At 40.6% G+C, this 16,243-nt stretch overlaps 1 protein-coding gene across 2 annotated transcripts in view; it reads left to right on the forward strand.

Annotated features, from left to right (window-relative positions):
* LIN28B (lin-28 homolog B) overlaps nt 1-16,243 on the forward strand; it is a 92,027-nt gene that overhangs the window by 41,944 nt on the left and 33,840 nt on the right. For both annotated transcript variants that reach the window (XM_056856657.1, XM_056856658.1), the window contains exon 3: nt 12,871-13,055. In XM_056856657.1, coding sequence (XP_056712635.1) covers nt 12,871-13,055 — 185 coding nt within the window. The remainder of the gene's footprint in view (nt 1-12,870; nt 13,056-16,243) is intronic.

The following is a 16,243-nucleotide window of genomic DNA, read 5'->3' on the forward strand; positions in this document are numbered from 1 at the left end:
TCTGCAGAGGAAGGCAATGGCAAACCACCTCTACTTCTCACTTGCTTTGAAACCCCCCTACTGGGATTACTGTAAGTCAGTTGTGACTTGACACACCTACACAGTGTGGATCCCACACATACTTTCCACTGTGGTCATTATGAACTCCTTAGAGGAAGGATGGAACAAAAATGTAACCATGTAATTGTTGTTCATTGATCCTGTATGTTAAACTTCTCTTTCTCTCAGAACAACTTTGCTTTTGTGCTTTGCCCCACACTGTCCAGTTTCTGACTGAACTGGTCACAATGGGGGAGATACTAATGTTGTTTCGGCAAACATGATAAGGCTGGTAGAGTCAGCTCTTGTGACACCCCACTAGTTGAAAGGCTGGAAGGGCTGGAGGCAAAGCTAAAATGAAAGCAAAGGTTTCTTTAAAAGCAGGAGTCGCTTTCAGGGTTTGACACTACAAAAAGTATTGGGACCTGCGCATTATTCTGGCTATTTGCTTTGCAAACTCCAGAAGGCCATGTGAGTGTGAGACGAGGGAATCTTTAATATCCTGTCCAACCTTATCTTTTGGTTGCATTCTTCTTTTCCTTAGGTTCGGTATTTCACTTAATAAACAGGAGAATGATGCAAAAGAAATGAAGCTGTTATCTACAACTGCCTGGTCATGTTTTGCTGCCCGTCTTGAATGGTATATCACAAATAAAAGAAATGGAAAAATAATTACATAATTTTAGAAATAAGTATAATGGTTGGAATCTAGGTTGATTGGTTTGGATTCTGTAGGGAACTTGCACAGATGACCAGTATTTTTCAGTTCATTATGAATTGTATTTTGGTTTTGCTCGGGTTGTTGCCACCTGGGAAAATACTACAATTAAAGGCCCCAGGAAAACTATTTTTTCATACGTTTGAATTGAATTTGTTTTAGATTAATGATATAATTAATGATAAATCTTTTTAAAAAACTTATTGTAATGCAGTGTAGTAAATAGTTGCAAGAGAAATCTGTTCCCCAAAGGGCTGCATAAGGAGATATGAGTTTTAACACACATCCTTTTGGCATGGGTGCCTTTAAACATTCGACAGCCAGAATCTGGAAATGACTGTGAGATACTGGATTATTTTGTTCAGGCGGATGCTACTGCAACATTATCTTTAGGCATTCTGAACTGGCAGCTGCTATAAACAAAATACTGGCCTGGAAAGACAGTTGAATTGATTCTGTAAGGCTCCAGCTCTTCTTTATCAAAGATGAATCATTTGTAAAAAGGCTTACTGCTGAGAAGAGCATTATTCGGGTCCTGGATTCTTGAAGAGACAGGCACACAATGTTCTCCTTCTGTTTTACTCTGTGATGTTTTACCCTGTATATGATAGCAATATCTTGGTTAGACTCCTGAAGCAAAAGAGGTTTTCTTCTGTTGCTTTGAGCTGTGATCCAAAAAAAGTGGGGCATAGTAAGCAAAGCATTGTCCCTTAGTTTTCTCTTTTGTTTTTGTTTTTCTTGGTGGGCTTTTGATTTTGTTTTCCCCTTTTTATACAAAGTAGTCTTGTTTAAAACTAAGAAACCTAAATAGTTTCCTGCTTAGAGGTAAAAAAAAGTATTTCAGCCACAAAATTACTCACAATAAAGCAGAGCCCCAAATTCTAAAATGGCAGCTCCAGATTTTAGTAGTAGCTGTTTCATTCCCTCTGGTACAGCAAAAGAACAAATAGCTGCTTAATTGACTCAGCAATTTGTGAAGTTCTTTGCTGGTGACTAGCTTAGAAAGTAACCAAAGTTGCTCCCGTTAGGCCTTTGCAAAGGAGATTTGAAGGTCAATGGTTCAAATCTGGTTTATGTCAGGAGATGTTAAGCATACATGTGTTTTTCATTGTTTCAACTTCGCCTGTGGGTGGGGGGGGGGGAACCTGGATTTTAAAAGTTCAACTGTAATAGGCAATTTTAAATTTACATAGATTTTCTGTGCATATGCAACATCAAAAAGCAACTTCGCAACAAGAAAGACTTCCACATATGTATGCTCACATAACTGTAAAACATTTATCAGATCGTTGAGCTCTAAGTCATTGTGTCGAAAGCTTGTATCAAATATGCACAAAATGTGATTTAAAAAGAACTTTAAAATGTTTTTCATAAAAGGCAGAAACTGTAGTTTGTGCAAACATTTGGATATTGATTTTCCATCATTCTTTTTATGCTTTTCATGAGGTAATTTCTGGGTTGTCATTTTATTTACTGTAAATAGGTTTACTTGGCCAATGAGGCTTTTTGGTTCTTAGTGATAAGTGTGCTCTTTTCTAGCTGTTTGACAGATCATAACCTTTCTTAGCATCTGAGTGCTAGGTAAAAGCAGAATAGGCAAACCCTTATTGCAGGTTTACAATTTAAAAGATATAGTATGGGAAGGGTTAGGAGGAAATAATAATTAACAAAAATGTCTATGAAAAGGCTGTGGTTATTGCTTAAGCACAGGGCAAGCGAAGGAAGTTCCTTTTAAAAGGGGGGCTGCATATAGAAAAATTGTGTAAGCACAATTTGAGAAGAGGTCACAGTCTTACATGATAGCAACATGCTGATGGAATAAAAAGATAGAACCAAAGGACTGAGAAGGAAAGGAGCAACGGGAAGAAAGACAAGTAGGTAGGGAAGAATGTCCGCACTTGCAAACAAAAAGCATACTTTTTGACACATTGAGGAAAAGGAAGCTGTAGAGGAAGAGCCTCAAAGGTGATGCATGGTCAAAGGAAGGAAAGGGATAAACAAGATGTGCAGCAGAAAGGAAGTGAGAAATTGGAAGTCCAGAAAGAAGTATACTGTAGTAGTTAATATGAGGAAGAGATCAAAATGTTAATGTCTTAGTAGTAGTACATAGGAGAAAGTCAAGGAATTGTTTAGAATTACAATAAAAAATATTGTGTTGTAGCATGTATAAAAGAACCAGGAGGGGAGAGCTGAATATAGGCTTACACATGTGGAGAGTAGCAGAACCAAAGGGTAGAAACAGGAATGCCTACCAGAAGGATTGATACTTATTTATTCACAGAAGTATACCCTGCCTTTCTGCCCTCATCAGGGCCACCAAAAAATGAAAAGGAAGCCAAGTGAAAGCCGCAACAAGATGTGACATTAAGGTTAGATATTGAAGCATAAGGATCTGCAATGAAAGACAATTGCAAATCATCTGTGGAAAAGTAATAATCCTGATATATGTGTAATATGCAGAAGATACATTCAGCAGATTTGATTCCAACAGGTAGAATAGATTTATATGATCGTGATTATTGGGTAGGATGTAGCCTTGGATCAAGCAGTTGTGAATTGAGTTCTTTGACATAATTGGAAGGACTTAGTTGGTATTTCACTAGACTTAATACCAAAAGTAAATGATGCACCACCATATGCATACTAAGAAGGGGGGGGGGAGAGAAATAGCTCAAGATGTCAGATTAAAATTCTTTCATAATTATTTTATACAGGGCCTTACTACAGCTAAGAAATAGTAACTACAATTCTGTCTATACCTATCTCCCTTTACTAATATGGTGCTAATTTCTGGCAGGATAACAATCAGTTATCTGGAAACAGCTCTGCCAGAGAACAGAAAGCTAAGGGCAGATACTCTGTTCTTATTCCTGATACACTTCCTTCTGGAAGCCAGAGCTAATTGGCTTCTCAGGGTTGCCATATGTTCTTTTGCCTGATGCCTCTCCTCATAGCTTCGGTTTAACCTCTGTGTTCCACTCCAGTATTTTGTCCCTGTATGGGCATCATGCTGTCCCTCTGTGCCCCAGTACTGCCCAGAATTCTTTTTATGGCCTTGAACAAATCCTCCCAACTTCCATTTTTAAAAACCGCAGATCCTCCATGTTCCTTTGGGATGGCGGTTAGAAAGAAGGATGCTTGCATGTGGAATGGAGTTGTGCTGTACCATTCAGCATCCAAGGTGCAGGGGGCAGCAAGGAGAGCAAAGCAGCAGCCCCAGGAGGATCAGCATCTCTGCTGCCAAGATGAGGCTGGGTCAAAACAGTCCTACGGTGGTCATTAGGGAGCAGGAAGTGGACCTTCTTAAAAGCACGAACGTTGTTAGTAAAGGCCTGTTTGGGAATAAAAGCCTACTCTGAAGGAGGATGAAAGAGACAGGAAGCGGTGAAGAGTTCGTTAAGAGGCAAGGGGAATGGAGGAAATGGTGAAGAAAGGCTTCACAGCCTCAGGGAACCAGACCCTTCCAAAAGTGAAGGCCTTGAAGGGAAAGAGGCAGTGGAGCAATAAGCTATTTTGGAGCCTAACCCTGAAGGTGCCTCAACAAGAGCTTGAAACCAAAATATCTAGAAGAGGACTCCTAACCCAGAAGCTGGTCTTGAGGCACAAAACAAAGACACATTAATGAAAGTGTCTTGCTTGTCACTTGGCAACTAGGCCCATGATCTGTTATAGCAAACATTCTTTTTAAAAAGACTCATCTGCTTCACCAGTGTCTGAGCTTGTTATTGCTAAAAGAAATAACAGGAAAGTCTGGGTCCTCCAAGAATGAATGGATCTTCACAGGGAACTTCACGAGTTGCTCCAGTAAAGCTGCTTCCAGGCTTTATCAGTGAGTCAGTTTTCCTCTTTGTCAGGGATCTGGCTGACCGCATAGAGAACTAATACAGTAAGGGGTTTTATAATACAGGTTGTGTAAACTCTGTTTTTAAAAATTAAAAGAAAAACCTTCTGCCTAAGAATGTTGTTGAGTGACATGCTTTCAGCCAGACTTACATCCTCACAGGGTTTGTTGTGATGATCAAATGGAGGACAGAAGAACAATGCAGCTTTGGGTCCCCAATGGGTTCGATCCTGGCTGAATCCTGGCTGAAACAGGGAATAAAGGCAGCTGAAGCGACCATGCGTTTTCGCCCTTTGTTATGATATTTGGGTTAAATCAGGGTCTTATGGGGGGGGGAGGTGGAATTTTTGTGCAGGGGCCCTTGTTGGCTCTCAGCAGCCCTATTTGAAGGAGGAGCTGAAAGCCCAGCTGTTGTGTGTGCGCTTGCAGATGCTGCCATATGAACAATTACCAAGAGAAATTAATCCTATGAAAAGGCTTATCTTATAGAAAGGGTAAGAAATACACCTCACTTTTTGGCATGTATCCAGACACACAATGCCCAGGACTTAATTGTCTAGAATTCATCAGAAGAGGAAGTAGAGATTTATTGATCCCCCTTCCCACCAAAGGCCCCCACATTACCTCTTGTGCTGACCACCAAGAACAAAATTGAAGGGTGGGGACTCGTTGACGTGCAATGGGAGGGAGAAGCCTGTTCTAAAAACTCCATGGATGGTTAGATACTCCCCTCTTTCTAGAAGTATTTTGGTAGCTTCTGCCCTGCACAATGTTTGCAAGTTCTCAGATACAGCAAGCACTTGTGCTGGTTTAACATGTCATGAAGTCAATCTGTATTGGGCATTTGATTAAGAGGAAGTGTTGACTGGCTAGCATGGAAACCTGTATTATTTTTAAAAAAGCAAGACAGGTTCAGTTTTGGTGTATCTCTTAACAAACATTTCTTTGAACTGTTTATGGCAAACGGAGCTGTGTTCCAAGGAACATATTCCATAAATGTAGTGCTTATGATGTTTTCTAATAATTTGGAATACTAGTTGTCTCATTATCATTAGATTCTGTTTATTTCCATGGTTAAACATTTTTTGATTGGCTGAGTAGGCTGCTAGTTTTTTTACTGGTTTGTCATGGAATCCCTCTTGAGGCACTTGTGTGTGGTGTGGTCTGCATTCAGAGAAGTCATATGGTTTGAGCAATAATCTCCCAGATGACATGGGTCATTTATGCATGGTCACTTTAACCTCCGTTATTCCCCATTTCAGCCAGGATCAAATTTTTCAGTATGCCCAATACTTCATTCCTTGGAAGCCCAACGCTGTTTCAATGCAAAACGAACCTGGCTTTTCCCATTCCTCTTCTGGCCTGAATTAAACCGTTCATCCTAGCTCATTCCAGAGTCACAGAGCGTGCACGCTCTGTTCTCGGGTTGAGCTTCCCAGCGCCATCACGCCCCATCCTTTTCCAACCCCCTCCTCAAAGCAGCATGCCGGGGAAAACAGAAGATTGGCTTCTCTCACAGCCAATCACAAAGCAGTGTGTAAAGAGGCAAGGATTCAAGTGCTTCCTGCTACCTTGGAGCTCTTTCTAAGCAAAAGAAAGGCTTTTGAGGCTTGGATTTCTCCCCTCCCCAGCTTCTTTCAGGTAGCTCCATTTATTGCTTTTTGTTCTTAAAATGCTTTTTTATGTGGCAGTTGGGTCTGGGGGGAAGGAAATTTTCTCTCACGTGGAGCACTGAGAAGTACGCCAATTACAGGGCCGCAGTTAAAGGGGGGGACTTGATTTGAGCTTGGGAGACTGTTTTTCTGTATTCATGGTTCGATTAGCACAGTTTCATCCCTGATCATTCAAGCCAATGCCTACAGTTTCCCCCAACCCGGGTTACTTTAATGTGCAATGAACCCAGGTCCAAGCAGGGAGATCCAACCCATGCATAAAAGACCGTGTTGTTTAACTTTTTAATGACTCTGAAGTGTATTTTGAAGATAATGTAATCTGTCCTTTCTGTTCAATGACCTACCCCCAACTCATGCACCATAATGCCTCTGTGACAGCAGATGGTACAGAGAGGACTCTCCCAAGTATATAAGGAAGTTGCCATCTGAATAAGCCCTTAGTCTATTGAAACATTCGCTGTTATTTTAATTTTGATTCCTTTGACAATAACTTAAATAGCTTGAATATGCTTTAAGGCGATAAAATAAAATGAGGAAAAATATTGAATATAAGGAGAAATTCTGTAAGCAGAATGTTGTTGTTTTTTTCCAGATAATTCTGTGCTGCACCAGCAGGTGTTTAGACCCTGACTGGAAGTCTACAAAAGAGAGGAAATTCTGAATTAAGGCTCATTATGGAAGCCCTTTCTCTCCTCTATATGCACATGCTAATAGGACTGACACACGCATATCACAGAGAATAGACTGCCATAATGAGCCCTAAGTCAGAGTTTCCTTCCTTTTGTAGATGCAGTCAGACTCTGAAGCACCCACTGACACTGGGCACAATGCGGCAGGAACTTCTCCTATGCAACCCTACTGAAATTAATGGAACACTCAAAACAGGACTGAACACAATAGCCCTTGTGCAAGGGATGCCCCTAGTAATCAGAAAGTACTAAGATACAATCATATGTGCGGCTGCTTCTTGCATGCTTCTTTATCTAAACATCAATCAAGTACCTTTATTGGCATAAAAAAAAAACATTTCGCTAATACAGTAACACATTGGAGAGCTATTTTAGGCCGAACGAATTACAATCATACCGACAAGGAAATTACCCACAGCTTCTGTAATATTATAATCCTGATTATTAAGAAGAGTAAGAACCATTTGGTAATTAGGGAGTCTCACAATCTGGGTTAAAATAGGATTTACAAATTTTCAACGTAACGATTGATAAAAGGGGCATCGGAAGAAAACATGTTGAATAGTTTCAACCTCTTCATTGGTACAGGGACAGAGTCTGTCAGAGAAGGGAACACCCTGATAATGTCCGGTTAATAAAGCTGATGGTAATACGTTAAATCTAGCTAAGGAGAAAGCCCTGCGTAGAGCTGGAGTAACCAGTTGATATAAATATAGGGCAATTTCACCAGATTTAGGAAATGCTTCTTTATCTGTTGTGGTGATGCTGAGAGAATGTTTTAGTGTTGCTTTCTACTGTTAGTATTTAATTTTATAACACGTACTCTTGAGAAGAGCCACTATTTGTGATGGTGAGACAGTAAAACTAATGGTTCTTTTACTTGTAACTTCTTACCTTTATCTAGCATTTTAACAATTATATCTGAGAGAATGCTAGTCTAATAATTGTGCTGCAGAGAAAGGCCTGTGTACGGACATGTTTTCAACCATGCTTGTGTGGGCGCCTAGGTTTATCTATTTAGTTAGTATTTTCTTTTTTAATTCATGCAGTGTTGGAGCTTGAAGACTAAATTGGACTTTGTATTCAAGCCTATTTAATAGAAGGATTTATGCTTTTGATGGTGAGGGAAGGAATAGCGCTTCAAAAAAAAGTGATTTCTTCAGAGTGACAAGGGAATTTTCTATTTCCCCCTCTCCAAAAAACAAGAGCCCTTCTCCAGCATGTAATTATTTTTGCACTTCTATTCACATATCCCTGTTCCCGGCTTGTTTTTAAATTTAAAGATTAGGTCATTAGGGCCATTTCCACACAGATTATCTGTCCTGGGTTCAACGCTATCTCCCTCTTCCTCCCCCCCCCCCCCGCTTCCTGGTGTATTTGTGTGGCGGGGAGTTGCCCTCAAGTCACAGCTGACTTATGGTGACCCCTGGTGGGGGTTTCAAGGCCAGAGACGTTCAGAGATGATTTGCCATTGCCTGCCTCCACGTCACAACCCTGGTATTCCCTGGAGGTCTCCCGTCCAAATACTAGCTAAGATCAGGACTGTGTGTGACTGGCCCAAGGTCACATAGCAAGCTTCCATGGTGCAAGTGGGGATTTGAACCTGGGTTTCCCAGGTCCTAGACCAGCACATTAACCATTATATCACACTGGCATTTGTGTACCCCCTGGGTTTTCCACATCCTTTCTCTGCCCTTTTCCAAACCTGCATTGCTGTAGAGCAGGGCTGGGGAACCTTTTTTCAGCCAAGGGCCATTTGGATATGTATAACATCATTCGCGGGGCATACAAAATTATTAACTTAAAAATTAGCCTGCTATATTTGGTCAAACATTTAGCCAAGAGGCACAACCAGAGCTGGCTCCGAGTGTCTGCCACATAGAGCGACTTGCTTTTGAGTGGATTGCCAGTCTTAGATTTTTCTGAGCTAGAGATCTGCCAGGACCCACGAAGGGCCAGACCCAATGATTTCGCGGGCCTTATACGGCCCCCGGGCCTGACGTTCCCCACTCCTGCTGTAGAGCCTGGATGGCTGCCCTGTGGGTTTGTTTCCCCCCACCACCCACTTGGCAGCTATTTGTCCCTGACACTATCCCCTCAGTGGTGATTTCCTTTCCTCACCACTACTAGAGTTGGGCTTTTTTTTCAAAGGCAGTTTAATATTGTCATATTGGTATAATAATACCTGTAACAGTATTTCTGAAATCCAAGACTGTATTATTTTTAAATAGGTAAGCCAACAGAAGAGACAGGAGACTTCTTCTTTTTTAATGGAAGTTGGGGATGCAGAGAACCTGTTATACTATTAGATCAATACAACAATATTCCATTGTCATTTTTTTAACTGAAAAAGCCCTAGTGGCCCAGAAGAGGGCAAATGGCTACTGCTGGTAGACAGGGGCAGGGAAACTGTGGAGAAACCCACCACATGGAAAGCCCATTGCTGCTGTGTAGTATTGGCCGTCGGGAAACCACACAAGCCTCTCTCCATGTGGAAACCAACTAGGTCGTCTTGGTTCTTTCTACAACTCTCAGTATATATGGTAATCATTGTTCTGTGTAAAATATCTCTTGAATGTCTCAGCAAATTTTTGACTTTATTAAAATAACCTTTTATTAACAAAGCAAGAAGAAGATTATATTGTGGCTTATGGTAGAAAGTTAAAGTGAAAGAGTAAGAACTCTGGAAAGGCTGTGGCATACAGTGTAATCTTAAATGAGCACTACATCCTTTTAGGCCCATCGTCCTTCAGTAGGCTTAAAAGGGTATAATTTTTATTAGGATTGCATTGATAGGCATTGACTGTTGGTCTGTTAGAATCATTCTCTGCTGGTTCAAAATATTCCTCATTCTGTCACCCTGACACAGAAGAAGAGAGATAATCTCTGCATCAGCTGTGGATGGGCCATTTAACTTAGGCACTGCATAGGTGGTGTACGTTTCCACAATATATATTCTATTTCATGGTCTCCTGCGTTAATTTCCCCTTATTTCATCCACTTTTGCTGAAGGAAATTATCTGGCAATCCACATTTGATTTCCGCTTTTACATACCAATCTCTCAACCCTTTTTATGAAGCCTTATTAAGTTAGAATCACGGTGATACACTTGCACACGCTCTCTGCAATTCATCTTTTCTTTAAAAATGAGTTTTCTATGTGATTCTTTTAAAATTAATTCATAGTATTAAATATTTGGGATGTTTGTCTTGATGTTTATGCTATAGTTTGTGAAATGATGGTATATGCAGAGTTTTAGGCCCCTCACTGTTAATTATTCATTTCCATATGCTCCTAAAGAAATAACTTACCGTATATACTCGGGTATAAGCCGAGGTGCCTAATTTCACCCCAAAATGGGGAAAAAATAGGCACCCACGTATAAGCCGAGGGGGAAATACACCCCCTCCCCCCCGCAGGCTTACCTGACCGGGCTCCAGGCGTACAGGCAGGCCATCAGAAGGTGGGGTGGGGGGTGAAGAAGCCGCCGTCGCCGCGCAGAAGGCGCGATCGGGTGGGGTGGGGGTTAGAAGGCGGGACAGCCTGCCCATCAGCTGGCCGGCGGGAGCACGCTGGGAGAGGGCCCGGCAGGCGAATTACCGTATTGACCCGAGTATAAGCCGAAGTGAGTTTTTTAAGCCAAAAATCATGGCTAAAAAACTCGGCTTATACTCGAGTATATACGGTATCCCTCCCTTATGTCAGTCTTTAGTAGAAGCTGTGTGTTGTCATGTAGTGCTGCAGGATTAGTTGAGCTCAGGACTCAACATGTATGCTTAGAAATTATAAGAATATTTAGGTGCCAGAATGAATGTTATATTTAACACATGAAAGTAAAATTCTGTATTTCTCAATAGAATTTATGATTGTGGTCATTAACATTCTCAACAGAACTACAGATTCCATGGTATACTAATATTTCTCCATAATATTTATTTTTGTGAGTGTGTTTCCTATTCACAAGAAACTATTGATATGTCTAATAGTCAACATATCTAATAGTGGCCCCACCTGCAGTTACATAAATCCGCTGATCTGGGCCATGTTGAGAGAGGAGAGATTTTTCTCCATATTTGGGAGGGGGAGAAGTTTGCTTGAAAAAAATCCAAACTTTAAGAGGGGGATTACAAACGAAACACAAATAACAGAAAGCAGTTGTCTGCTTATAACGGTCTCCTGTCCACTGCTGTTGGTGAGCAGGGGAGAAGGAGTGGGAGACCACCTCCTCCTCTGCCCCACGCTGTGTTCACAGTCCTGGAGGCAGATGGAGTGCAAGCCACCCCTCCGCTCTGCTGCTCAGGTGGTGGTTCTGCAGGTGTAGGCAGGTAGAAGAGCAGGAGACTCGACTAGCCCCAACTGTCCCCACTCTGCTGCCATCCCACCAGACCCTGTTACAACATGAGCCAGAAGGCTAGGCAGGTGGGTAGAGTGGCAGGTTGTGTGTAGTTCTTTGTTCTCTGGGGGAGAGAGGTTGTATAATCTCCATACTTCCCTGTTAGCTAGGCAGCAGAGTCTGAATAGGAACATCTATAGCAAATTCTGTGAACTGGATCTGGGAACTTAATTTAAGGACTGTAGTTCTGTACTAAGCCATCTAAGATCTATGCCTTCTCTGTAGCAAAACTATGCCTTCCCCACCTACCGTTTTCCCTCCAAGTCCATCCCTTGTACATTGTTTAATGAATCTGTTACTTGGTTGTTAACTTTAAAAAGCCTCTGTTGTCTCATTTCTACTGAGCAAAAATAAGTTAAGGGACTAGGGAGAAAATTAAAACTCCAATCAAACATTTTGGAAAGCAGTTTCTCAGTCTCTCTCTCTCTCTCTCTCTCTGTATGCACGCGTCATGATAATTTGCATTTTAAATAGTAGTTGCATGGATCAGAGAGGAGGAATCCAGTTCATGGTGCATAGTACATCTTACTAATGATTGATGCTAAAAATATTTCAGTAGCTTTATCAATATTCCATAAACTTATTTTTCTGCCTTCTTTTAACTAATTGTTAGTTGTGGTTTGAAAATTTGATCTCTCTTCCCCTTTGTTCTGAAAGTGTCCTGTGACCCAAGTTCATGTTCTTTTCATTTCACTGTAATAAGGTTTCTTACTTCTATAGTTGAGTCACAAATCAGATGGGGTAAATTTTACAGAATCCTATGAACTTATATTTGGAATGCCTTACATTAATAACTTTTTAATGTTCTTCTTAATGTTTTGTGTTGTCAGTTGCCTGCTTCCCCAGAGAAAGGTGGCATCAAAGTTTTCTAAATAAATAATAAATGAACTAAAGTTTATGAAAAGGTGGAATATCCCACTTTTTCACCACCAGGCACCTGGAGTGGTTTATAACACTTAAAAATCCATACAGATAGGCAGGTGTATCAGTCATAAATCCTAAACTAAAATCCACATCCAATAAGCAGTAACAACAAAATGCAAAAACTGGAAACTAATCAGACAATAGTGACAGTGTTCTTCTAGATCCCTTATGTTCCACAGGAATCCTATTTAATTGCAGCAAAAGAAAAGAATGAAGTATGGCAAAATTATAAATTCATCAAGAGTCTTTCACTGAGACAGAAGAATGTTTTAGCTGTAGGCTGTAATCCGGACTCCTGTAGGTTTCTTTGATGAACATGTGAAGCTCCTACACTAGTGAGTTGTTGTTCACTCCAGTGTTGGCGAACTCTGTATGAAATGGTGCAGTCACCATTCCATTGTGCATATTGGAACTCCGATGTGCAAAACTGAGGCAATAGTTTTGAGTGGATTTTATGTAGGAAATTCTGCAGTAATTGTACTTTTGTAGGACAACCATTACAGGACAATCAATACAATCCTGTTTTTGTTTTTTTAACAGACTTCAAAATTGTTAAGTCTATGGTAACCAAGACTATTTTTCCTGTTCACAGAGCAAGCTTTTCATGGAAGGATTTAGAAGCCTAAAAGAAGGAGAACCAGTGGAATTTACTTTTAAGAAATCTTCCAAAGGCCTTGAATCAATACGGGTAACAGGTCCAGGTGGGATTCCCTGTTTAGGAAGTGAGAGACGACCCAAAGGAAAGACAGTACAGAAAAGAAAGCCAAAGGGAGATAGGTAATTAATTTACTAACTTTTTCTATTTATGATTTTTTTCTGAAAGTATTAATAGTTTATAATCATTTGTGAAAAGAGATGCTTCTTTGCAGACTCTTATTCAGTAAATGCTAAAATGTAAAAAGACTAAAGTGATTGCCCATTGTATGTTGCATCCAAAAAATTCACAGTAAAAGAAGAAAACATACAGTTGGCATTTATATACATCACTTTTCACAATATATGAATTGCTTACTTTTAAAATTTGTTCCAGTTTTCTGGACATTGCATTCTCTTACCTGTATCAAAAACCTTCTGAATATATATTACATTTTAGTTAAGCTTGCATATGTATGTCTTGTGTTGTATGTACAGCCTAGAAGTTTGATTAGGTGAAACAGGTGATACATATGTGCAATTTGTGTGTGTGTGTAAAGTGCCTTCAAGTTGCAGCCGACTTATGGCAACCCCTTTTGGGGTTTTCATGGCAAAAGACTAACAGAGGTGGTTTGCCAGTGCCTTCCTCTTCACAGCAACCCTGGTATTCCTTGGTGGTCTCCCATCCAAATACTAACCAGGGCTGACACTGCTTAGCTTCTGAGATCTGACAAGATCAGGCTAGCCTGGGCCATCCAGGTCAGGACAATTTCTCTGTAGTGCTATATTTTCTGTAGCGCAGCAACATGTAGGGACATATTTTGTGATGACCTGCTGGTACAGCAGCTAGAATGTAACATCTTAAGCATTTCTGTTCTTGCTAAGCATGTCCTAGGTGCTAAAGCATTCCAAACCTTAACATGTGGAGGTCAATATAAAAAATTATTTTATTAGTAGAATTACATTTTGAGTGTGATTTGAGTTGAGATTAGACTTGGATGGGGGTGGGTGAGTGATCTTGCTCAAAGTTGGTGTGGTAAGAGAGTGCTTGACCTGGAGGTGTTGAAATTGTGCAAATCTGTGAGGTTATTGTTCAGATGTGGCTGCTGCTGTGTAGTTCTGGTCCATATGTGTTGCTGAAATCTACAAACTTGGCAGCTTTGAAAGGAAATAGTTGGCTTTTCTAGATGTTTGTCTGGTGCATGGTATTTATTTATTTAGATATTTAAGTCCTGCTTTTCTCCCCATTGGGGACCTACAGAAGCTTACAAATATCATTCTCCTTTCCAGCGTTTTAACCTTTCAACAGCCCTGTGAATGAGATTGGGCTGTGAGGGAGTGACTGGCCTGAGGTCTCTCAGACAGCTTCCATAGCAGAGTGGGAATTTAAAATTGGGTCCACCATATCCTAAGTCGAGCTTTCTAACCAGTACACCACCTCCACAACATTAAAGTTTGCATTGCAGTCACGTTCAAGCCTGCATGTTGAATCCCCAGCAATAGTAATGCTGAACAATGAAAACTTGCTGTTGACATTTATAATAAGAAGTGTAACTACTGATGATGAGTGATTGATAGGGATGAACATCCATTAATACCAAGTAAAGTGGGCCTTGAGCTGATTGAAATGTCTAGTCACTGCAGACTTATTGTTTAATGCATGCTACAGTGGAATATTAATAATACAATGGGTATTGATGAGGATGTGCAGAAGCAGTAGATGAAATGATTTCATGGAGTAGTTCCAGGAAGACATTTCCTGCATGAAAGACAGTGTGGAAGAAGGTCTAAGAAGACAGGCAAGCACAGACAGGGCTAGGCAGATTTCTCAAACAAAGAAAAATCCCAGGCATTGCACAGTGCAAGGCATAGGTTGTGAAAGGCCACCAGGAACTATATAGACATGAGCTAAGCAATGTCTTGGCTTTGATCTTCATTAATTTATAATTTTAGTGTTATGTTAGGTCTCATATCAGAGGGCCTTTTTCAAGTATCCCATTCTGGGTGGAACACCAGAATCAATTTATATTACATTTGTGTTGCAGGAATTGGCTTTTACAGCTTTGCAGTGACTAGAATTGGTTTCTACTCTAGCTTTTGGATAGCTTAAATGCTGATCAATTTACTTTAGTTCAGACAGATTGGCAAACAATAGCAAATCACAGACTGCTCTCACTTCATTGTCTGCAATTAATGTTGCGGTACCCTTTTATATCAAAGTTTAACGGGGCTGCTTTGACTTCTCAGATACATGGATATGTTGCATGTTTAATCTTATTCAGAATAACTACATTAATTTAATTTACACTTCTCTTCTTGGCTGTATTAATCTACATTTAAGTAACATTGTAGAAAAATGTGTTCACACATTAAAAATGGAGATTGTAGCTCTTTGTTAACAGTAAATTGCAGTTATTTCAGTGGTGCTGGATTATGCTTCATATTGTTTAAGTGAATGTTTCTCCCACTTGATATTAGAAAAAACAAAAACAGAAGACCCGTTGTTTTCAGCTCATAATATAGTATAAAATACATTTTTAGAATGTCCATTTTGGCTGTCAGTATGCTTCCAGGTTCAATTTAATGTGCTGTTTTCAACCTTTTAAAGCCATAATTGGCCTAGGACCCATATAGCTGAAGGACTGTCTCCTTGTATGAGCCTGTGCCAATTCTGCTTCTTTGACCAGCTTCTCCTGTCCATGCCCCCTCACAGGAGTGTGAGAACACTGGTGGTACGGTTTATTCCCCACCCCTTTTGATAATTGCACTGGAGCACTACAATGGGCTGCTGTTATGATCCAAGCAGTGTCATCCATCCTGTTTTCTGCCCATTTTTAAGGCTGTTCTATTTAGGAGTTTTAATTAGTCATTGAATGAATTTTGACTGGTTGGATGAGGTCATACTAAAGTGTTCTTAGATTGCTGTAATTTATTGTGAATTGGACTTTATTATAAGTCTTCAGCCCATGTGTTAGTGAGTGACTTCCCTCTTCCAGCTGTTTCATTGTGCCTCTGCTCTGTGTGTGCAAGCATTCTCTCTCAATGAAACTAATAGTACTATTATTATGCCCCGTTCCCATCTCATATTTATGGAGTGAATATTGTACTTTCATTCTCCCCTGAGGCAAGGGCATCCTGAGAGTTGGGTTGTTTTCCCTCTCCATCCGGGTAGGCAGGACCAAAGACCTTGACTTCCAGTCTCCCTTGGCGGGAAAACAGCCTGCAGGAAGCCAGTCTTTGTCCTGCCTCCACGGGTAGAGCAGCAGCATTCGCACAGCTCTGTGCTTTTCAAATTGTTAGGAGTAGTTAGGAGAGTCTGTGTTCGTCTTCCT

The sequence above is a fragment of the Euleptes europaea genome, chromosome 10, assembly GCF_029931775.1.
Source record: "Euleptes europaea isolate rEulEur1 chromosome 10, rEulEur1.hap1, whole genome shotgun sequence".
NCBI classification, from domain to species: Eukaryota; Metazoa; Chordata; class Lepidosauria; order Squamata; family Sphaerodactylidae; genus Euleptes; species Euleptes europaea.